Source organism: Medicago sativa, chromosome 5 (assembly GCF_051527215.1).
Source record: "Medicago sativa cultivar Bolivia chromosome 5, Bolivia_mono, whole genome shotgun sequence".
NCBI lineage: Eukaryota > Viridiplantae > Streptophyta > Magnoliopsida > Fabales > Fabaceae > Medicago > Medicago sativa.
Genome location: NC_140753.1, coordinates 15,882,003 through 15,905,977, shown reverse-complemented (window position 1 = coordinate 15,905,977; position 23,975 = coordinate 15,882,003). Strand labels below are relative to the sequence as shown.

Genomic DNA, 23,975 nt, shown 5'->3' with positions numbered 1-23,975 from the left:
GTAAGTATTATTTAATTTATTTTTTACTATTAAAATAATATAATAATTGAATAGAGAAAAAAATTACAATTAATTGTGTACATGGACCCACATGTAATAAGAGAGAGAGGGTGCTTATAAAAGCACTCATCTCCACATGCATCAAATTAATTGATGTCACAATGGGGGTGTTTATTTAGCTTGGTGCTAAATAGGGGAAGAACCCCCCATTTTAGATGGTCTTGCTACACACTAACATAATATTAGATGTACACATTTGAAGGAAAGAAAAAAAAATATCAATTTTTGTGCTATGTGGAAGTACACTTTTGAATAGTTTGTCATTCCAAAATGCACTTCCATAAATATGAGGGATTTTTTAATAGAATAAAAAAAATCCCAAAATCGAGGCATATGTAATTGTGAAACACATGTGTTTACATTCTTGAGAATATATGGGTAGTGAGTATACCCATGTTTGTTACTCCCTCCGTTTCAAAATGAGTGTCGTTTTAGGTGTTTACACACATATTAAGAAATGCAATGATTAAAAGAAAGAGAATAGTTATTTTACCAAATTATCCTTATTACCTATTGGTTAGTTTTAAAAGTAATACTTTGGAAGTAGTGTGCAGAGTATTAATTGGAGGGTACAATTGAAAAGAAAAAGTTATTATTGCATTGGAAACTGAAAGCGACACTCATTTTGAAACAAATTTTTTTGGCTAAAGCGACACTCATTTTGAAACAGAGGGAGTACAAGATTGATAAATCATTATTCCTATTATAAAGGTTCATGGGAATGAAATAACTTCCGATGACTTTCAATATTTCCATAAAATTATTCCAAGTTAAAGGATGAGAAATCATTACATTCTTGGAGAACCCTCCTACTACTTGGAACTTGAGCACCCCATAATACCCAATTTTCATAGGAGGATATTTTTGGTCCACAAGCATTGTCCATTCAAGTTATCTTGAATGCAAGATCATAAGATATTAGAGGGCAAGATGCAATGGTGCCCTAGATTTTGTTTATAAGATGTATAAAAATCCAAAGTAGTTACCTACACATGGGAACAGCAAGACACCAAAAATAAGATAGTATAGTGAACTAAAAAATTCCAACAGTTCATCACATAATCAGAATTTTTAACTTTCGAATTTTGAGTACTTTACAGTTTGATCCAGCAATATAATATTTTTTCTTGCTTAATCAAATGCTAAAACCAAGCAGGATATTGATGTTATCTTAAACAGCTAAGGGCGTTCTCTATGATCTTTGTCCAACTTAGATTCTCAAGCTGTATTTGTAAACGAAGAATATATAGCAAATTCTAAAGGTCTTCTACCTGCTGAAAATGTGTATCAGATTCTCCCTTCTATGCTTTTCACATGCATGCAATGTATGATGTATCTGCAAAGTTGAGGGCCAGATAAAGGCAAAGAAAAGTATAAACTTTCTTGCTTATGAACATAAACAAATAACCGCATGCACTTTAAGGATCAGATTCAGCATGTAAACACCGTTTCCTTTGCAGTTCTGTTTTGATGTTTACATACTTCCATTTGGCTTTTTACATTCGACTTGTATGCAATATGTTTCAAGTGATTCATGTCAGAGTTTGAATCCAGATTCTTTGCCGTAGAAAAAGTTTGTGTTTTGACACGATAAACAGTCTCAGCCGTTGATATGAGACGAATGGCTCAAATTACACAATAACAAAATCAGATATAAACCATCTCGAGCTCATTTGATATCGGACGGTTGAGATTTTAAACTGGCTGACGCAGTTACTACACGAAATCCGAATCTGTCAAAGTTCCATGAAGCAATACCATTTACATAATAGGAAAGACTGATATATATTGCAGTTTCATAAATTGCAAGAGTCCATGGAACGTAGGTCTTAAAGCTGATACATTTATTTCATTGCTTCCATGGAAAGTGAGGCCTTGAGTTCACTCTGATACCAGTCAGGTAATCCACTTAGAAAACAATGCCTTATGAGGTTTATGCATTAATTTAATTTTTTCCTATTTCGTTATGTTAACTTCCAATCTAATCCACCATGTTAAACAAGCATATAAGTTAAATAACTTCCTTATCTTCATTTAACAAGCATCTCCCAAAAATGTTTTATGTGTCAAAATCATAATTACTAGAGACAACAAATTTAAACATTAGATTGAAGAATGTGCCCCCCAGAAGAAAAAGACAGATTGAAGAACGAAATCTTCAATATGACACAACACAAAGGAAACAAAACAAACAGGTCAGTGACTTATCCTGCCCTAAATTTCAACCATGACACAACACATGAACCAGATAAAACTCCAAAACAAGCCCTAATTTCTAAATTTGAATAAAGCATAGCAGGGTTGTAATTCTGCAACAAATTGCAATTCTACAAGACAATGTGATGCTACAACAAGTACTTTGCATTGCATTTCAATTCAATAAATATACTAAAGGTGAAAACATTAAGAAGATCATCAAATCAAAATAACCTCTTCAATCAACTAATTGTTTAACAGAGAAAACAGAATATAAACCATCACTTAATTCTATAAGAATATTTGTATATATGTAAACAGGAACATGTATAAAAATACAAGACAAATTTGGAACATTGGCTAGCAACACTTATGTAAGAACTAATAAGGCAACTTAGAACTAGAAAGAGATCCAAAATGTAATGCGGAATCGATACCCTAATCATCACTAAGCTCGTCCTCAATATCAGGAACATTCATCCTACCAGACACATGCTTAGCCCATTCAACAATCTTCTCCGCCTCGCGGTTAATCCTCTTCTCTTCTTCCTTCAATGCTTTTTCAATCATATTCAGCCGTTTCTTGCTCGACAAACTTCCAATACCAGACAAAAACTCATCACTTGTACATTCTTCCCACCCAACAACACGATCATTCTCCTTGTCCCTGCTTTTCTTCTTCTTGTTCTGTTCCTTCTTAGGAGAACACCAAAAACAACCCCATTTTCGAGGAGGCGATGATTCCGGACTCCGAGACACAGACTTCTTCACCTTAGGAAACTTCATGTCTTCTCTCTTCATTTGCAATGAAGACATTGTACTTTCTTCAGAGGCATGAGAAGAATCTGAAGGTGAAAAAGACCCATTTTTTGTTTTTGGATTTTTTTGTTTTGGGTTCAGACCCTTTTCCCTATGTGAAGAATTTGAGGGAGAAGAGACAGACCCAGAATCAGAAAGTGGATTTTTTGTGGAAATGTTGTCTTTAGGAGGTGAAAAGTTGAGATTTTTTTGGGTTTTTGTTGAACTAGGGTTTGAAAAGGTAGCATGTTTAGAGGGAGAAGATACAGACCCAGAATCAGAATTTGTATTTTTTGGGGGGTTTGATGAAGTTGGGGTTGAAAAGGTGGGATTTTTGGAGTGGTAAGGTGGTGGGGGGGTGTGATTAGCAGGGAAAGATTTGAGCTTGTTGAAGCGTGATTCGAGGTTAGGAGGAAGATCTGAATGGGTGAATGATGAACAGTTGATGGCAGAGATTTGTTGAAGGAGGATTGAGTCTTTTGCTTGAGAGATGATTTCTGAAATTGTTGAATCTTCTTCTTCTTCAGAGTCAGATGCAGAATATAATCCCATTTTTCGTTAGAAGAGAGTGAAAATGGAGAAATGAAGAATGTGCTAGCTAGTTCACAACGGCTAATAGGAACACTGTTGAAGAGTGTGGGGTCTACTTGCGTATTTTTAGAGACCCACTACTTGCGTTGTGACATCCTATGAGCTGAGGTTTGATGATATAGACAACTACAAGGGGGACCCACTCATTGACCTCTTAACTTTATGTTTAGTTTTGTGATTAGCAAAAAGAGTAATGATATTTTGACATCCATTTGATGACAACTTTGTTGACAACCTTGTTTTTCTCACTTCTTATTGGTCAAAAACAATGGAGAGAGAAAAAGGAAGAGGGAGGATAACAACATCATGTGAGTATGAGAGAGAAAGTTGTCCAAAAGTTGTCAAAAAGTGGTTGTCAAAATATCATTTCTCTAGCAAAAAAGATTTTGAAGGGATTAATTTTGTTAAATTTATTTTGAATAAAATTCAATTGAATATAAAGATATTTATGTTTTGACGCATTATGTAAGATTGATTTTGACAATAAATTTAAGGTTAAAATCAATCGTAGAAATTAAATGTTTTAGATTTAGGTGGAACAATTTTACGAACAAAATCAATTATGGTTTAAAGTCTCTAAACATGATAAACTCAATTTTAAGACCTCTAAAATTATTTATAGGTCTTCACCTCAAATGGAGTGAGTGACTTGGTGGATTAGATTGATGGTACTCATTTTTCTATTTTTTAAAATTAGATCGATAATACTCCTTTTTATTTTCTTCTAAGGAGATTGATAATTAACAAAGTTTTTAATTTGATGATGTAAAATATAAATATAGTTTTGGTATGGCTCAATCTTAATTTTGTCTTTCAAATGTTCTAAAAAAAATAAATTATTATATCAATATAGTAATGTCAACTTTGTTGAATTGATTGACAAGATATTAAGTGTGCTAAAATTCACCATTGAAGGTACATTTTTAACAACAATCTAACATTGATTTTGTATCATTGAACTTGTTAGAGATACTTATAGCATATAAAAAGAGGAATGATGTACTTCTAGCATACAAATAAGTTCTTGTATCTATGATTCCTCTCTAAAAAGTTTAAAACTAACTTTGCATCATGTATTATTGTTGTTATGAGTTTAACATTATATTGGAGAATTTTCCGTCCAAAAATTTAAAATTTAATTAATTACATATTGATATACTTTTACGTTTTTGGTGTTATTATTCTTAGGTGCTAAAGTTTCGGTCTCTATTTTTCAAGTGCTAAAATTTCAGTCTACTTCGCAGATGTTATTGTTCTCTACGTCGACAATGTTTTATTTTGTTTTTGTGTCTTTGTAGTATTTAATTTATTTTCAGATTTTGCCTAAAAAAAACATTTATTTGGTAATGAAAAGTGAAAAAAACGAACTGAAGAGTCAGGAAAAACACAACAAAGAATTAAACAAATTTATGATGTATTATATAAGAGATCATTTTCTCATATTATGCATAAAAAAAAATTATGATGTATTATGTAAGAGATTGTTTTCTCATATTATGCCCAAGACATGTAACGTAAAACTCTAAGAACGACCCTCGACTCAATGCAAGGATCATGCGCTCAAAAGCGGTTTATTTATGTGCAAGGATGACACACGTAAATGTAGTTTTAACAAACACTTCAAATATGAAGTGTTTGTTTATCCTTTACTAAAGGGTGTTTATAGGTAAGATTTAGTCAATTTTAGCCAAATCAATTTTATTAGTTTGGATTAGATCAAAAACTCATATCCTTTATGTGAAACTCAAATCAACTCATATCTTTTTTACCACAAATAATAATCAAATGACATTATTTTTAAAAAAAAATGCTAATATTTAGACTAAATTCAACAATGTAAAATTTTAACACTTGAATTCAATTGAAATGCTTTTTAATCACATATAAAAGTCTTAAAGTATCTTGATAGAAATTTAAAAAATAAACAAATAAAAAATCAAACAAGTTGAGTTCTCAAGTTCACAAAGTTAAAATTTTAAACTCGTGTCCCAAACCAAACAACTTTTTTTTTGTCAAGTAGACCAAACCAAACAACTTTGAGATTGAACGGGTTGGTTTAAGTTGAATCTGAACTTGAATGGATTCGAACAAATTACCGATTGACTTAGTTTGAGTCATCGGGATAAAGAAAAGAATCACTATTCAGATATTAGAATTTTTGAAAAATGTTAGTACAAAAAAAAAAAAAAAATTGAGAAATGTTTCTTTTAGACGTTAGAAGTTGGCATCACACGCTTATTTCATGTTGTATAAATTTTCCGATTTTATATTAATTTGTATATCACATTGAAATTCTAATACGCTTTCCGCCATTGTGTATATGATGTCAAAATTGTGTCTATCATTGATGTAGAATTTTAAAATCTCTTTAATGTGAGATAATCTTGATCCATATCAAAATGCTTCATAAGATGCTCCTAATAGTGAGAAATGAAATGAAGGAAAAATACATCAACTAGCAGCCGCCCAAAATGAACATGTCAGCTTTGACACAAACTCTTCAACCACTCACACAATGATCAAAATTTCAACGAAATTGCCTAAAATTGATCCCAATATTATATATTATCTTATATAGAGATAAAAGAATATCAATAAAGTGATCTATAAATAAGTTTTCATAGAAGAGCTAGTTTTACTTCTATCATACTAAAACTAAAACTACTTCACATATGATGGAACAAGAGTACTCAGAAGGATCAACTTCATGTTGTTTTTGTTTCTTCAACAAAAAGGATATTGCAAGGATTAACAAAAGCAGTGAAGTTTCAAGTTCAGGCCACGTTGAATGGAAAAAGAATGATGAAATATTATCTGATATGAGCACTTTTTCGGTCAAAGAACAAGAAAGGAGGCTGAAGAAAGCTTTGGAAGACGAAAAGAAGGTAAATATTGAAGCAGATAGGGTTGTCCAATGGGTGAAACAGGAATCATCTAGAATTGATGTTTCCGCAATCAAATCAATTCTTAGCGACAACAAGGAGAAAGATGAAGTGGTTAATTAGATTTAACTCATAAGTTGTGATTACAAGAAATATTTGTAAAGTTTTATAAACATTATTCGCTTAGAAATTATAATGTGTTGATATGAACTAAGAACTCACACGAATCATTGAGAGAAATCAACATGAAAGCAGTATTATTTACTGGTTCAATAAGTGTTGAATACGAGATATTGCTAATTATACTAGAGTTGGAAGAAAAGAAAACAGAAAATTGGGTAACCAACTCTAACTCCCTCTAACTAACTGAGTAACAAAAAGGGAACTAACTATTTATCTTGTAACAGCATCCCACAAATCGAAGATTGATAAATGTTCACTAATATGAGCTTGGCAATGAGATGGAAGAAAGGTTGTGGAGCAAGAGCTTTAGTGAAATGGTCAGCTATTTGATTTGCTGAGGAAAGTGACAGCAACTTCACAAGGCCAAGTGAAAGCTTCTCACGCACAACGTGACAATCAATCTCATGATTTCTTGTCTGTTCATGGAAGATGAGTTTAGCTGCAATGTGAAGAGCACCCTTGATATCACAATATATAAAACATGCAGTTTGGAACACACAACTAACTCCAAAGTCAGCAAGGAGATAACATAGCCTAGCCATAACTTGAACAACCAATGGTGGATTGCTTCTTTGAGCGCTAAGTGATTAAAGAATCTCCTAGAAAGAAGCAATAACTGCTGATGGAACAAAGAGAATCAGGGCATCCAATCCAAACAGAGTCACTGTACCAATACAGTTCTAAATGAGTTCTACTAAAGAACAAACCTTGCGCAGGTGAGCCCCTTAGGTAGTGCAGTACTCTGGGAGCAGCCTTGAAATGAAGGAAAAAGAGGGCATTGAGAGAAATTGGGACAGCTGCTGCACAGGAAACATGATGTTATGATATGAACGAAAAATTCAGACTAGTCATTGAGAGAAATCAGCAATATTATTCACTGATTCAATAAGTGATGAATACAAGATATTTCTATTTGTACTAGAGTTAGAAGGGAAGAAAAAAGAAAATGTGTAACTAAACTCTAACTCTCTCTAACTAACATAGATATATTGAAATGAAATTAAGCATATGCTTCAATGCTAGTACGTATTTGATTACGGTAAAGTCATTTTTTGGTGATATGTAAAACGAACCATAACATCAATATCCAATCATTCATAAAGTTTCTTAATCTTTTCACATTTCTTATGATGCTTTAGAACCACAGTTTTTTTTTACTAATAGAACTACCATGAGTAAAAGGCCTTACTCATTATTATTTGTCTTAACTTATGAGGTTATTGGCATATTATATAAGGTCCTTCATATGGTTGTAACTTGTAAGTTATAACTTTTCTTTTTTGACAAAAGCTTGTAAGAAGTGTTGGAAAAATAATACATTTGTTTAAATGTTGCTCATTGAAAAATATAACAATGTGTTGGAAATTCCATCTTCATTGTGGTCCATTCCTAACTGTCTAATTGCGGCATTTGTGTTGCTTACATTGCAGCCTCTAACACCTTCATTTTGGGGTTGATTTAGTCTCACATTTGCCTAGAGATATTACTTGCTTAGTGCTTATAAAGCTTGGACAACCCTTGTCTTCCATGTGGATTTGCAAGGATGAGTTAGGCCTACTCAAATGTTAAAACAGTGACTTTACATTTATCTCATTTCTCTATTTCCCTGTTATTCTATATTTACAATCCATTTTCATAACACTCTTTCGGTATATAACTTTAACACATTGATAGCAAAACAGATAAACCAAATACACAAGGAATTAAATAGTTAAAATATACCAGGATTGTACATACATACATGTCCATTAGAATTTACTCTGAACTCATTTGCTTAGGTTGAAGGAACAAACGCTGAATGGATCACACAAAATCTTCCAACGAACCTGTAAAAGAAGAATTGAGCAAGATAAAAAGGAAGGGAAAAAAAATCATTTATTGCGAACCACAATTTTTTCTTTTAGGGAATAGCGAACCAAACATATCCCTTACCTTATAATTGATGTTGGACACTTCAAAATTTATGTCCACTTAAATTTTGAGTTTAATTTTTTTAAGAACAAATTCTAAGTTTAATTTTGCCAAAAAAAAAAAATTCTACGTTTAATTGGTATTGCCGATGTAAAAAAGTTTTACACATGTCTCCAATCACATTAAAATTCTTTATATAGTTATGAAAATATTTTAGAAATTAATATAACATAGTAGCATAAAACGTGATTGGATATCTACCAATGAAATATTGTCCATTTAAATTTGAATAACAGATTAGTATAGCACAACAAGTGCATAGAAAAGGTATTTTCTTTTATGAAGTTAAAATTCAGTTTTTTTTTGGGACAGATTTATCTATGGTGTCTTTTTTTTTTTTTTATCATGAGAGTAAGTAGTAGTAGTAAATCTTGGCCAGACTCACACACACAGGGACTAACTATATATTTTTGTATGTATAAAAAGGATTGAGGACAAACCTTTGATATCCACAAGCCATCTACCAGCCTTTCTACCAATCATTACCATATTGTCATTCAGAATAAAACCTGGAACATGAGCTATTTTTGGCCAGTCCTCCCCAGTTTCCTTTCTACATCTTTTTTTTAACTCGGGGCAACCATAAATATCCAACGTTTTAAGACCACTGAGACATTGGATGGTAGTTGGAAGACACGTTAGGTTGGGACATGCAGAAATAATTAAAACGCGGAGCAAGCCAAGGTTTCCCAAGCAGTCAGGCAAGGATGTAAGATTTGGAAGATTCATCAATGATAGGGTATGCAGGGCCGTCATATGTTGTAAAGCCTCTTGCAAACCACCTATATCAGAGAAACCATTGATTGCCAATTTCTCAAGACATGTTAAGTATCGAAAACTTGCTGAAAGATTGAACTTCGGACATCCCATGATATCTAATTTCTCAAGACAGTGCAACCCTTGCAATGCTTCATCTTTAAATGACTCGAGGCTCTCACAATCTCTAATGTACAATGACCGGAGTGCACAGGGGTTAATAGTTTCGATTGGGAGTAACTTAAGTTTGGAGTGCTTCCAAATGTCTAGTTCCTTAAGAGATGTAAGATTACTTAGCATACCGTCTGGAAAGCAAGTTACCTCTTCATTGTCTCCGAGTTTGAGATCTTCAAGGTTATGGAGTTTATGGATTGAGCTTAGCAACTCCCAACTGCATTTTCCTCCCACACATAGCACTTTGAGAGCTGGAAGGAAAGGCAGGCCTAACAAATTAGGACACTCAATTATTGTAAGTTGTGAAAGGCGTGTGAACATGTTTTCTCCACCCTCTCTTGACAAGCTTATCAATTTTGGCATATTATTTAATAATAGTTCTTCCAAAGCTATAAAACATCCTGCAATTCCACCATTAGAGGACTCCTTGTTTAAATATAATCAATTTTTGCAATCCATGAGTACCAAACGCTTCAAATCTTTTAGAGAAGAACTAGACATCCATTGTGGGAAATGTTCACCTCTATATCCTCCTACACCGAGAGATTGAAGTTGTTGGATATGAGGTTGAAGCACTTCAGCAATCTGCTCCACATTTTCCTGCAATTCAGATTCTTCATTTCTACCCCATGACAACCGCAAATGGTTTATGTTCTTTCCAGACATATTGGCTTCTTTAGAATCGAATACACTCTTCACTCTCTCAAGGTGCTTTAGGTGAAGCTCTCCTTTAAGATTTAGTTGCGCCAATTCAGCCAAAAGGGACCCTCTTCGCTTTCCAACTATATACATGGTTAAAGTCCTTAGGGAAGTTAACTTCCTAATATAGGAAGGTAAGCTTGATAGTGAGTAGCAATCTTTCAAATGTATATGTTGTAGAGCTTCCAAGCGAGTCAAATTATTTGGCAATTTTTGTAGATATGAACAATCGTCCAACTTCAAAATTTGCAAATTCCACAATTCACATAAGGATTCAGGAAGAGTTTTGAAGAGTCCGTCGGAAAGATTCAAGTACCTTAGATATCTTAAATGACCAATTGAAGATGACAACTTTTCTCTACGTTGGTAATCAAGCACTTGTAAAGAATAACATTCCAATACATGAGGTGAAAATTGGTCAACACCAGGCGGCTCGGAAGTTATAAAAGTCTTCAATGATTTGGTATTGGGTAGCCGGATGACTTCCCACCATGTCTTCCATCTATACATCGAGATATGACGTATTCTTTTAGACGTAGGTGCACAATTGTCATCTGTAATGCAATAGACATCTTCCGTAACAGATTGAGCAAGATCGTGAACAAGATCATGCATCTTGAAACCTGTAACATTTCCAAATTCATCTGTCCTAATTTCTTGGAAGAATGATCTCCAGTATAATTCATTCCACACCTCATTGCCGACGTATTCTACTCCCAACATTTCTTTGGATGAAATAAAGCCATTAGCCATCCAAAGTTCAATTAGAAGTTGCTTGCTTATAATGCAATCTTTGGGAAATAGTGCACAAAAGGCAAAACATTGTCTCAGTTTTACTGGTAGATTCAAATAACTTAATCTCAAGGCAGACATCACAGAATTCTCACCTTGCAAACTCCATAACTTGCTTTCCTTTATATAGAGCCACTCCTTTTCATCTCTTTTGAAACGCAATAAACTTCCCAGTGCTTTTGTTGCAAGAGGCACTCCCCCACACTTTTCCACTATCTCCTTCCCTATGGCCACAAGCACTGCAAGCTCTTCCTCATTTTCTCCGAAGGCACGTTGTTTAAACAATTCCCAACAATCATTGTTTGATAACCTTGACAGTTCATAAGGAGGAAGTGTTCCCATGATTGTTGCAACCTTCATAAGACGAGTGGTGACTAAAACCGAAGCACCCTTTCCTCCACAAGACAATACAGATTTCAACCTTTGCCAATTCTCTTGTTCTTCATCCCACACGTCATCTAAAATAAGCAAATATCTTTTCATAAAAAGCAGGTCATGAAGCTTTCTTTGTAGTGGCTCTAGTTCCAAATCCTCACAAGCATGTCCAGATATTGATTCTATGATTGATTTTGTCATTCTTTTCAAACTAAAGTCTTCTGAAACACATACCCAAGATCTTAGTGCAAAGTGTTTGACTATCCTGTCGGTGTTGAAGATAAGTTGGGCAAGTGTTGTTTTACCGAGTCCCCCTAAGCCTACTATTGGATAGACAGATAAATCCTCCAAATCAGCAGCACGACCAACTAAAAAATCTACAATTTTATCGCTGTCTTCATTTCTTCCGTAGACTTGAGGTTGAGTAATGATAGAGGTGGTTTCTCTCCAGTCATGGACTTCGGTTCCCCTCTCTCTGACAATCTCTTTCAAGTGAAACTTACTCCTTTCTTCAGCAATTTCATCCAATCTCTCCATTATCCTTTTCATTTTCTTGGCAACTTTGTAACGGAACGCAACATGTTTGGGATGCAAAGTGGATAAGCAAGAGAGTCCACGCTTGAATCCTTTGTACTTCAATTCCAATGCTTTAGTGGCACACTCGTCCAAGATGTCATCAAGTATTTGAGCTGCATCTTTCAGCTTTTGCAGCCAATCCTTTATAGCTTTATCAGTAAATTGTTTCTCCTCAGCAACTTCAAGAGTGGCCTTGATTGCAGTGAGAAAGCTGGAAATCCTTTCCAATTCTTGTTCAAAACCAAGAAATAGGCCAATCTCCTTTTGAACCACTAAACTTAAATTCCCAAGAACAGTCTCAATCACAGCTTCAGCCATGTTTGGTAACTTTGCAAAATGAAAATTTGAAACAGGTTAATGTGTGAAGCAAGGGGGTAAGCATAAAATGTAGTTTTGCATCCACTTATTGGATCCAAAAGTTGCTCACTCAATAATGCAACTTTGGAATAATTGAGTACTGTGCATAGATGCTGATGATCTGGTCCTATGTACAATTACACGCTAAAGACACACAAGAAAAAAGCAAAGGAAAAAGAGAGGAAAAGAAAGTTGCTTTAATAATTTGTGATGCGCTTTAACAATTCTTTTGAGATTTTTTGTCTGTGTAGTGGGCTAACCATTCTTTTGAGATGATATTTATCAGTGTTTTTTTCTAAGCTGCAGCAAAATAGTTAGCTCACACCATTTCACTAAGTAGTTAAAATCATGAACTTGATATTTTTATGTAATAAAAGAATAATTACATTCTCTAAAATCTATATTTTAGAGGAAAATTTATTGAAATCTGAATGTTAAGTTTGTTAAATGAGTTTGGATCTCACTCTCAAAAGTTCTATCATAAGATGAGGGTGTCAAAAGTTTTGACAGGTGGGAGCAAGATCATACACGATAAATATTTATTTAAAAAAATAGCAATTTATAAGCGATAAAATAATGACATCATTAGTATTAAGTATCAAAAGAGATGTTGCAATTGTTTTATTGAGAAATCCAAAGGCACAAGAAGTGCCAAAGACCAAGAGTACAATTAAATTACATATCAATATGCAACATACCAAAGCATATCCCCCGCCATATTCCAAAGCAACGCCATACCAGAATATCAAACAAATTTAAATGACATTAGTGCTTGAATGTTACTCACTTGGATGGCTTTAAACATGTAGACAAGCAAACTTCTACTCATAAGCAACAATTCTCTGCTTGCACAAGCCGTTAGCAGCTCCTTCTTGTTAATACCATATTTCTTTGTGGTCAAGACATTTGAATAACATTAAGATTTGTCAAAAGAATTAGCCAGCTCCTCTCCACGCTTTTTGACCAATGTGACATGCTTCAAAGGGTTGAGCAAAATCCTTGACAGTGAAAAAGTGATAAGGTTCATCTTTAGTGCCCAATATTGCCATTGATCTTATTTTCTTGATGTTACCTATTGTATAACATTAGAACAAAAATAATCGTACATAATAAAAATTGAAACAATTTTTTTTTGAGGGGTGAAACAATATTTTTGTAAGGAAGATTATGTGTATGACATTCATACTTCTTGTAACCTGTAAGAAGTCGAAAACTCCTTTTCTTTCAGGAAAAAATACGCTGAAAATTGTATCTTCATAAGTTGTTTTTTTCATAAACTACCTTAACAAGCTTATGAATAATACATAAAAGCTTATATGCATAATTTGTTTTGCATGAGCTCAAAAATAAAATAAGGCAATTCAAACGGGCCCTAAGAGACATTCATACGTTCTTGTATTCCTAAACAAGAACAAAACACGAAAATCCTACTCAACGGCGTAGTTAAATAATCAATGATATATGCAAGCAGCAGCAGCACCATTGTCCAAAAACCAAAACAGAAAGTGCTAGAGGAATGGTCTTGCTACATTAACAGATTAAGGCTCTGTTCGGATTGACTTATTTGAGCTTATTTACTGGCATGAATTTCATGAGACTATTTAGGAGAACTTGTGAAAACAACTTAAAACATTGTCAATAATTTGTTTTCAGCTTATTTTCATAAGTTGTCCAGGATATATAGCTAATGAAAACAATTCAACTTTACTTTGTTGTTTACAATAAAAATAGCTTATCACGATAAGTTGCAAATAAAAATTAAACAATATATTTTTAGATTGATTACCTTAGTGGACTAGTGGTTGTTTGAATGTAGTTGGAGACTACAGTCTACAAGTTATTCTTGTGCGGGGAAGGGAGGATTCTGTAACAATTTCGCACAACAGAGCAGAACGAGAAAACGCTTCGCGAATCGCGATAGAGAAGTAGGCTTGTTCAAAACAACTGTAAAACTCAACCTAAACCGAACTGCAACTAACAACTAAACTGAATTACTACGGTTTGGTTCAGTTCAATTCATGGTTTATCATTGTTGTTTGGTTCGGTTTATTAACATTCGATTTTAATTTTTAATTTTTTGTGATGGTCGGGGTTTGAACCTCGAACCTGATTTTATTTTATTTGTTCAACCGTGCTAATTATGAGATGATAATAGCAGTTGGTGAAAAAAAATTAATTTGATTGGAAAAAAATACATTTTGATATATATATATTTTTAAGTTATTTATGGTTAACAATAGAATCGGCACCGAACCATTGTAATAAATTCAGTTCGTGATTCAGCTTTAATAGTTTAGTTTAGTTTTTGAGAATTTTGAAAAAAGTTTGTTCCATTTTTGTTCTGAACCGAATTATTTACACCCCTAAAGAGAACGGTGTAAATGATGGGGCTTGTGAGGAGGAAAGAAGGAAGGAGAAGGGGCGGCGTGTGGTGGCGGTGGTAGTGGTGGAAGACGGAAGTTTTTGACTTTTTTAGTTGGGAGAAATTAGGTTTAGATAGAAGTTAAAATATATAAACGGGTGAAGTGAAGATGATTTTGGTCTTGGGTTAAGTGGTGCAAAAACAAATCGGAAGGTGCAAAATACAATAAATATAAGGATATGTGTGCATCCTTTATTATAAACGCCAGTCTTGCCATGCTGGCATCTTTGCCCTAATCTCTCCCTAATTTCCCTCCTAATCCCATATTAATTGCTAAGTTAAACTGCCAACCACCCAAGTAAATCTCAACCGTTGTTAAGAGGACGTTTCATTTACCTCCACCCACCAATCAGATCATTTGCTTTTGCTCTTCTCCCTCTATATAAACTTTCCTTCCATAATAATCTCATTTAATGCAACCAATTTCCCATAACAACTCAACTTTTTCCTTTTTATTAGCTCAAGGTGCACGCCTACAAACAACAACCGTTGAAAAATTCACTTCTTCCATCAGGCTCTATCAAAGCATGTAAACTTAATGGAAAGAAAATTCACTTCCACTTCCATTCATTTCACACGGTTTCTCTGAAAGTTCTCATAATGTTCAACTTTAGAGACTTTATCCTCAAAGGCTAAAATGTTTCTTGAATACTTCCACCCATATTGTATTTGTGCCAAATTCATGTTTTTAATCTCTTGAATACAACCTTTAAGTTATTTTTAAAAGAAAAGAGTTATAGTTTTTGTTGACATTGTTTTTATGACACCCATTGTCTTTCTGGCAATGGAGGAGTGATGGTGAATATCTTGACGAATCTATTTGAATAGATGTTTTAAATTTGAGGTCATGTCATATGGAATTTGACATCACAAATGTAAGTGATATTGCTTTATTTTAAAAAATGCATTGTTAACATGAATGATTGCCAAGGTATTGATTTGCTTCATCAAACTTTGAATATGTCAAGATTGGATAATTTTATGATGATTGCCAAGGATCAAGAAGCAGCTGATACCCTCATCTAATTAGTTTTTTGTGTTATATTTGTTTTTTCCTCTTATGTTTTTAATGTGATTAGTGTTCTTATGTTCTTTATTTGAACTTTGCTTAATTATGTGATTAGTGTTCTTATGTTCTTATGCAAGGCTGTGAGAATTGATTTGGCTAAATTAAGGACATTTAGCATGGAATATGACGTTGGCACCATAATTTAATGTTACTTGATTTAAAAAAATGAATCTGATGTTACTATATAATTTCATGTCAACACGTTTATGATTTCAACTTAAAACTGAGATAATGTATGATTTACAGAACATGTTTATGATAGCTAGAACAGGTTTGTGGTTTATACTTAAAACTGTGATAATATATGCTTTGAATTTTATAGTTTTATAAACATACCATAGCAAAAATATGTTTGCATTTGTTAAACTGAGACATAAGTAAGACACACTCGGTATGGATTAACGGCTCTTTGCATTTTTCAAACCGAATATCAACTATTAGTACTATGTGTTTTTATTTTTATAGTAAATCAAACTTTTGTTTTGTGTTTTTTCTGGTATGGTCTACAAGCATTTTTTTACGGTAGTCATTCAAATTGTTTTGCATGTAATAAAAGATATTAAATAGATTCTGTTTGAACAATGCTAAGAAATATATGCATTCAACAGCCATACGAACTGTTAGTAATTTTCTTTGCATGAAAGATACTTTAGATTCAGCCCTTTTTACTTCTTGAAATGATTAAAACTGAATATTGGATTATTATTTGAAATGTGTGATTAACAACATAGTAAAATACTTATATCAATGGCTAAAATTATAGCATGTGTATTGAATTTATTGTTTACATGTTTTAGCGTAAGGGAAGGTTACCTAGATAATTTTCAAGACAGTATGGAATGCAAGTTGCACCCTATGTTATGCTTCATGATCCAAATAATAATGAGTTTGAAGTGAAAGTTGAAAAGAAAAACAAGAGGGTTTATTTTACCGATGACTTATCTATGTTGAATTTTTTTTACCAAGTTCTTGTTGTAGCTTGGATGACTGTCATATTCGCAAACAAAAATCTGAAGGTTAAAAGAGATGCACATCTAATGTAGTTATATGTTGGGGTTTATTTGCCTCAACCAATATTTTCAAATTTGGCATCTATATGTTGCATTGTCAAAAGTTAGATTAAAGAAAAGTTTGAATATATTGGTTATTGATGATAAAAGGTAAGATAGCTATATGTCATCTAATGTAGTTTATAAAGAAATTTTTTAAAATGTACTTTAATTTTTTAATGCACCGTTTAAACTTATGTCGCATTGATCAATGATACATAATATTCTAGAATGATTTATTTTTCAAATTGCTTGAGTTGATTGTAGTCAAAAAATATTGATAAATAGTCTATAAAAGACCCGCGCAATAGCGCGGGTCAAGAGTCTAGTATTTTAAAATTTCTGGTTGTGCAGGTGCTTGCCTCAGTTCTATATATGTCTGCTACTGTCATCATGAACTTAGCTCAGTTACTAAGGACAATACAAGATTCGGGGTTCGAATCCCGACCAACAAAAGAAATATGTCTACCACTGATCACCACCAAACATGTATTTTAATCAAATCAAGTAACTTAATTACATATCATTGCATATACAAATAATTGAAGACATTTTATAAGGTCTACAAATTATAACACATACATATGTTGGTGGATACTCGCAAGTGCTCCTCTTATTTAAAAAAAAAAAAAAAAAAAAAAAAGACCTTCCTTGGATTATAGAATCTGAGGCGTGATTTTTGTATTTGAATTCTAGAATCCAAACCACTTATATATACACTTCAAACACATTATCTTTCCCTCACTTCTGCATATCCGTTTTAGTTTGTTTTTTTTTTTTAAAATTAAAAAATCCTCCTAATCCGAAAATAAATAAATAAAAAATAGATAAATAAATAAAAACTCAAAAATCATCCTAATCCGAAACTCATTCAATTGTACCATTTTTCATCAAAACTTGCTTGAATCCATCACATTTATGAAGTTTCAAACTACTAAGCAAGATGTTAGTGTACATTTTCTCAGATATTGCATTTTTGTTTGCATTTTTTGGATACTGGTATCATTCAGATTTTGGAATCTAAAGTAAGTTCTTCAAGATTTCGGATTCTAATATCCCAAAATTGTTCTAAGTTGCAGAATTGTTGATTTATATATGATTTTGTCAATGTTTAGAAATGGACAGACGTGCAGAATTGTTGATTTCTATATGATTTTGTCAATGTTGCACAATTGTCAATGCAGTGATGTGATGAGATGCAAAGCCGAGAGACATGAACCCTTTGAGCCTGCATGAGGTGGAGGAGGCAGAACTATATCAACTTCGGCTAGAGTCATATCACAGAGGTTCGCACGACATGTATGCCTTGTTATTCTCTCAAAAAAAAAAAAAAATGTATGCCTTGTTATTGTACGTTGGCCACATGGCAACACACATATGAGAGGTATAGGATACATCCATCTTATTTAATTCACTCTATTTTCTTAGTCGGTGATGAGTGAAAACTTAACTTACTAAACAATTGTTCAAATCACAAGATACCTTGATCCGAAACCATGAACTTCTGAAAGAATGAGTTGAAATATATTTTAAAATGGCGAGGGATTAGTGGAGAATTTTGATGGTTTTGCTATAGCAAAGGGTATCAAAGTATTTCTTTTATCTTATCCACACAAATTTCATTAATGAACCATTCAAATTATTTTGATTATTAAAATATATTGTAGTATATACATAGTTTAATAGTTCGTGGTGTTTAGTTGATTGTTTGTGTTCATTGACAAATGATTAGTGAGAGGTGAAACAAACAACCGACAAGTTGTTCTGGATTAAGTTTCATTAGTTATCTAGACCAAGTATTTACATTAGATCCCTAACTAATTACACTTGATATCAACAAAAAGAGAAATTAGTTACACATAATGCATAACTTACAAGACATATGAAAGGATGTCAAGATGTTGCATCAACGAGCATTATCTACAAGCCTTCAACGTTCCCACCTCGTTTCTGCCATTTTCTCTCTCCTAAGGTCTCTTTTTCTAAACTTGACTATTAAGTGAATGAATTGGAATGAAGCTACAAGCCTCTATTTATAAATTTTGGAAGTCACCTTTCATCAGGCGAGTAAGTTGTTCGCTGGGCGAACAACCATTTTTCTTCCAATCAGATCTTGCCATGTTAGCCAAGTGGGACTTTTAGACTAACTATGTTCGCCAAACGATACAACATCTTCGCTAGGCTGATTGTCATCTCATCCAAGTGGTCTTTAGATTGCATTTGTTTGATGGGCAAGGTACTTCTTTTGTTGGGCGAAGGCTTTGGTCCTCCTCTTGTATGATCAATGCTTGCAACTTTCATTCTTCTTCTAATTAGTATCCATATGTTGGAAAAAATAGTAAAAATACAAGAAATATTAATATAATCTTGGTTTTGAAACTATAATATTTATAATAATTAAGAGTTTTCATGATGTTTCTTGAAAAATAAGTCAATAACTGTTATGATTTACATATGTAAAATGTTCATGGAACTAATCAAATTTCCAAAATATATTTTAAATGTTGAAATAGTTAAATAAATTAACGAAATATGTTTGACACAAAGTATCGTTTGGTTTAGTGGTTGTGAAGTTTCACTTCTAATTCTAATGAATAGACTTGGGATTAGTCCATGAATCGACGTTTTTTATACTAAATCGAAGCATTGCATACCTATTACCTTGACCATTGAACCATTGCAATATTTGATGTTAGATCCTATAAACGTGATTTCTATTCTAAATATCTATTAGTGAGACTTGAATTTTTATCGGTTCGTCCCTGAAATCCATTATTCTAGTCTTGAAATTTTTAAGAGTTGTGTCCCTTCACCCAATTAATGAGTTTCTCTATAAATAAATACACTTATGACATACACCCTCCGGTCACTAATATAAGCAAAAATTCACTTTTTAGATACATTCAATTAATGATGTATGTGGTCTTTATTATATGTCATATACATCATTAATTGAATGTATCTAAAAAGTGAATTTTTGCTTATATTAGTGACCGGAGAGTGTAAAGAAGAACATGAAATTCATATACTTATGAGGCAAAATTTTGTCCAAATTATTTCTAAATCATTGTTTTTTTTTTCTCTCTTTAGTACAAAAGAATGATTGAGAGAACTTTATTTTGTAAAATACTAGTGTAACGTCCCGTGCCAAGCACGGGATACATTTTATTTAAATTTTTTTAATGAATTTTACACATAAATAAGTTTTTTAGATATTATTTGATTTTTTTAGTTTGATTTCATTCCAGAATTTTGACATTATGCAGTACTTTATCCTCATATTTAAAATTGAAAGAATAAATCATCGTTTATTGAGAATTAAAAAGTTAAAATTTATAAAGATATAATTATTTTTGTGAGAATGATAAAATAGTGGGCAAAACTACAATTATGCTTAAAATATAAAAACACTATGAATAATTAATATATTATGGGAGTTCTCTTTTTTCACTCGTCTCTCTCAAACACAAAACCCTAGCCGCCGTCCACTACTTTCCATGTTGTGTCCTCTCCTTCAAGGTCATCATTTAGTTGTCGTGTGAGTGGTGTGGTCGCTTCACTGTTGCACCACTTCACAGATGAGGATAGAGTCGATTTGGTGCCCACGTTGCCGCCGGTCGATTTGGGCTCGTTCATAGTCACTGGTGTTGCACCCCGTGACTTGTTTCACAACACGGTCTCGTCGTTCTCACTTGGTGGTTCGAGGTCTTAGTGCGGGTCTTTTGACAAAAAGAAGGTATATTTTGGGTCAAGATTGCTTTGGTGGTCTTGAGTTACATATCTGGCCTAGAAGGTAGAAATAAAAAACGGTCTTTAATTTTTATATATATTTTAGAATTTATGTAAAGTTTAAGACACAAGTAAATTGTAAATTAATATGAAAACTGAAATATTTTTTTATTGAAGGGTCAATACGTGGAACAATGTTGATCTATTCAATTGAAAATAGTAATTCCATTGTCAATGACATGGACCTTATTTTGGTACGTTAAGAACAGACATGGAACATTGACATAATGGACAAACAACTTGAACGCGATAAAACAAAGTCACTTGAAGACATTATTTCTCAATCTTCACAATCTTTTTAACCGGTTGAACAATTGCGTCAGTTGTTCCACAATCTTCATTTGTTGGTAAGATTCTCTTCTTAGGAGGTGCAAATGATTCACAATCCAATTAAATAACACCTTTCGGGTCCATAGATGATGGAGTTATGGGACTTGTTTAAGAAAACTTGTCCATTAAGTCCTTTAATAAAAAATATGTCAATTTATAGTAAAATAAGTATATATTATAATCACAATTGTCATTTACTTTTCTTCCAAAAAATCAAATAAAATAAACTTCAAATAGTTATTAAATACCATGACAACATTGTCTTTCTCGAGACAAACTGTCTTCGAAGCATACCGGCTATGAATTGCAGGTTCAACCAAATCATCCTATTTGTTTAAACATGCACACAAACAATAAAAATTACAATTTTGAATTACATTAAGCAAACTAATGTCCACAAAAATTGTTTCAAACAGTTAGAATGTTATGATACCTCGAGTGTCTCAACTTTTTAAAACTTTAAAAGGATGTTTGGATCGTTGCTAAGCTTCATAACACGATAACGATAGCTAGTCTCATACCTAGAGTTGAATCTAACACTCACATCAACCTTAAATAATAACTCTGTACCAACCAATTGTGCAAACTCATTGGGTAAATCATGAGATGGATCACCCTGCCAAAATATCATAAGAATATAAGTGTCATACATTTGTTATTATTATTTGTGTACAATTATACATTTCCAAAGTAAATATTAGAGCTTTGTATTATAAAATAGGTTGAAAAAATACATATGACAATGTTGTTGGACTCGATAATGTCAGAACATGATTTATTAAGCAATCCAGAAACATCTCGATCAAATAAAACAAAAAGTGCACTTCCGCTGTTATCAACCACTCGAATCTTGATTTTGAACGTGCATCAAACAGTTGGATGTGTTAATAACAAACTTAAGGATATCGCTTTACGCTGATTAAAAATCTCAACAAATTTAAGTTAGCATATACCTAGGTGTGACATGCACAACATGAGGATCACACTTTTCACAAAAGTACATGTTAGAATCAGCATACACTTTTTTGTTGCATGAGCAAGCAGTGTACCACCATCCATCCCCATCAATAATCTCACTTATTGTTCCCAAGACAATAAAAGATGAGCCATGCATCACCATACAAAATAACATTATACTAAAAGGCGTACAAACTTTATCAAAATAGATCACTAATAAAACAAATAACCTTATTAACATTCTTCAACTTCTTGATAGTGGTCCTAGGAGTAAGTTTGAGAAACTCCTCATTTACATGCATGCGAGAAGAATCTGGTAACTGGATCAATCCCGATGCAGGAGAATTTGTATTTGCTCTAAGAAAGCTGTAATAAAAAATATTTGTCAATAATATTATAATTTAATAAAAATGTTATTTTAATATATATATATATATATATATATATATATATATATATATATACACATTTTCCTTAGTTCCTTTGTTTCATCAATTTCAGGATCGAAGGTGATTCTAGTGGAAGAAAATGCATTTTGCAATGCTGGTTTTCCTATCATTAAGATACAAAAGTATATCATTCAAGTGTGTGTGTGTGATAAGTGTTTAAAAGTGGTATATTTCGCATAGGAGTTTAGGCATTTTAGTGACTTGTTTTGCAAGATTCTCTATGGAAAACTCCAAATATTGTGTTAATATGTCATTTATGCTTTTGAGCCTTAGTCTACCCTTTTTGTGCAGGAAATTACAAGCAAGGAGCAAGAAATGTCAAAGTTCAAAGAATCTACGCCATTAGCGTGTCCTACGCTATTGGCGTGATGAAGAAATGCCCAAGGCCAGAAGGATACGCCATTAGCGCACCTGGGGCGTGGATCTGGTGCACTCATGAAGAACTACGCTATTGGCGTAATACACGCTATTAGCGTAATTAGTCCAGAGAGCTACGCTAATGGCGTGGCTGGAGCGTAGCAGCAGGGCAAGGCCAACGTGGCAGTCTCCTATTGGCCAGATTATAGGCCGCCTTACCACGCTATTAGCGTGAGTTGCGCTATTAGCGCAGGTGCAAAAACACAGGCCTTTTAAATAGCATTTTTACCTCTCTTTTAGGTATTCACTATTCCATTGAAAACATTTTACACATTTCTAGAGAGAGGTTAGAGCTATTTCATAGAGAGAAACACAAAGCAAGTGATTAAGGAGTAGATTCAACCCTAGATTCATTGAGACATCAAGGATCTTGGCATGGAATCTTCATCTTTCCTTCATTCCTTGCATTAGTTTACATGTCTATATGTAACTATCACCTTCTTTGTAGTATTGAGGTAACTATCAAGCTATTATGTAATCTTTTGATCTTTTAATATATAAGGTTCTAGCTTAATGATTCAATATTGTTGTTATTCTTGCTTTTAATGCTTTCAAAGAGATTCAAGATGATTTGGACACAAACTCTTGAATCTAGAACTAGAATAACAATCTATCTTATGTTATATCACTCTTGACAAGTTTGTAAACCTTTGATAATGACTTTTAATCAAGAACTTAATGCTTTCGGATACTTAATCAGGCTGGACACGGTCGATTAAGTTATCCGATCGACTTTGTTATCGTTTAAGGAATTTGGACACGAATGTTTAAACGCTAACTTGGAAATAACGATGTCGCTTTGGACACGAAGGATATTGTAGAAATGATTGTGATAATATTGGTTATAAAGCTAGAGTCTGTTAATCGATCGAGAGATTGCTGCTGTTATGCTTGCTCGTTATCTTATACCGCAAGCGAAATAGTTCGATCCCCTCTCGTTTTTACTTTAGTGTCAAATATGGATATAGTGTTACAAACAAACAAATTATATCCAAACCCTTAATGTGAACGATTGTGTAAATGCTTATGATTAAACGTAACTCCCTGTGGAAACGATCCTATATATACTCACGTGTACATAGT

General features: G+C 33.1%; 2 protein-coding genes and 1 pseudogene across 3 annotated transcripts; 1 reads left to right on the top strand and 2 right to left on the bottom strand.

The window, feature by feature from the left end:
- Positions 1-2,472: 2,472 nt before the first annotated feature.
- LOC146920489 (vitellogenin-2 protein) lies at positions 2,473-3,688 on the bottom strand. The gene has a single exon (XM_085713901.1). The coding sequence runs from the start codon at positions 3,604-3,606 to the stop codon at positions 2,695-2,697; it is 912 nt and encodes a 303-aa protein (XP_085570027.1). The 5' UTR covers positions 3,607-3,688; the 3' UTR covers positions 2,473-2,694.
- Positions 3,689-6,166: 2,478 nt separating this feature from the next.
- On the top strand, positions 6,167-7,821 carry LOC146920488 (uncharacterized). The gene has a single exon (XM_085713900.1). The coding sequence runs from the start codon at positions 6,318-6,320 to the stop codon at positions 6,648-6,650; it is 333 nt and encodes a 110-aa protein (XP_085570026.1). The 5' UTR covers positions 6,167-6,317; the 3' UTR covers positions 6,651-7,821.
- Positions 6,758-14,372, bottom strand: LOC146920487 (putative disease resistance protein RGA3; annotated as a pseudogene). Its single transcript, XR_015011801.1, has 5 exons — positions 14,197-14,372; positions 13,198-13,408; positions 9,122-12,380; positions 8,452-8,536; positions 6,758-7,507 (listed from the first exon to the last, which is right to left on the bottom strand). The product of XR_015011801.1 is annotated as a putative disease resistance protein RGA3 (transcript).
- Positions 14,373-23,975: the final 9,603 nt, after the last annotated feature.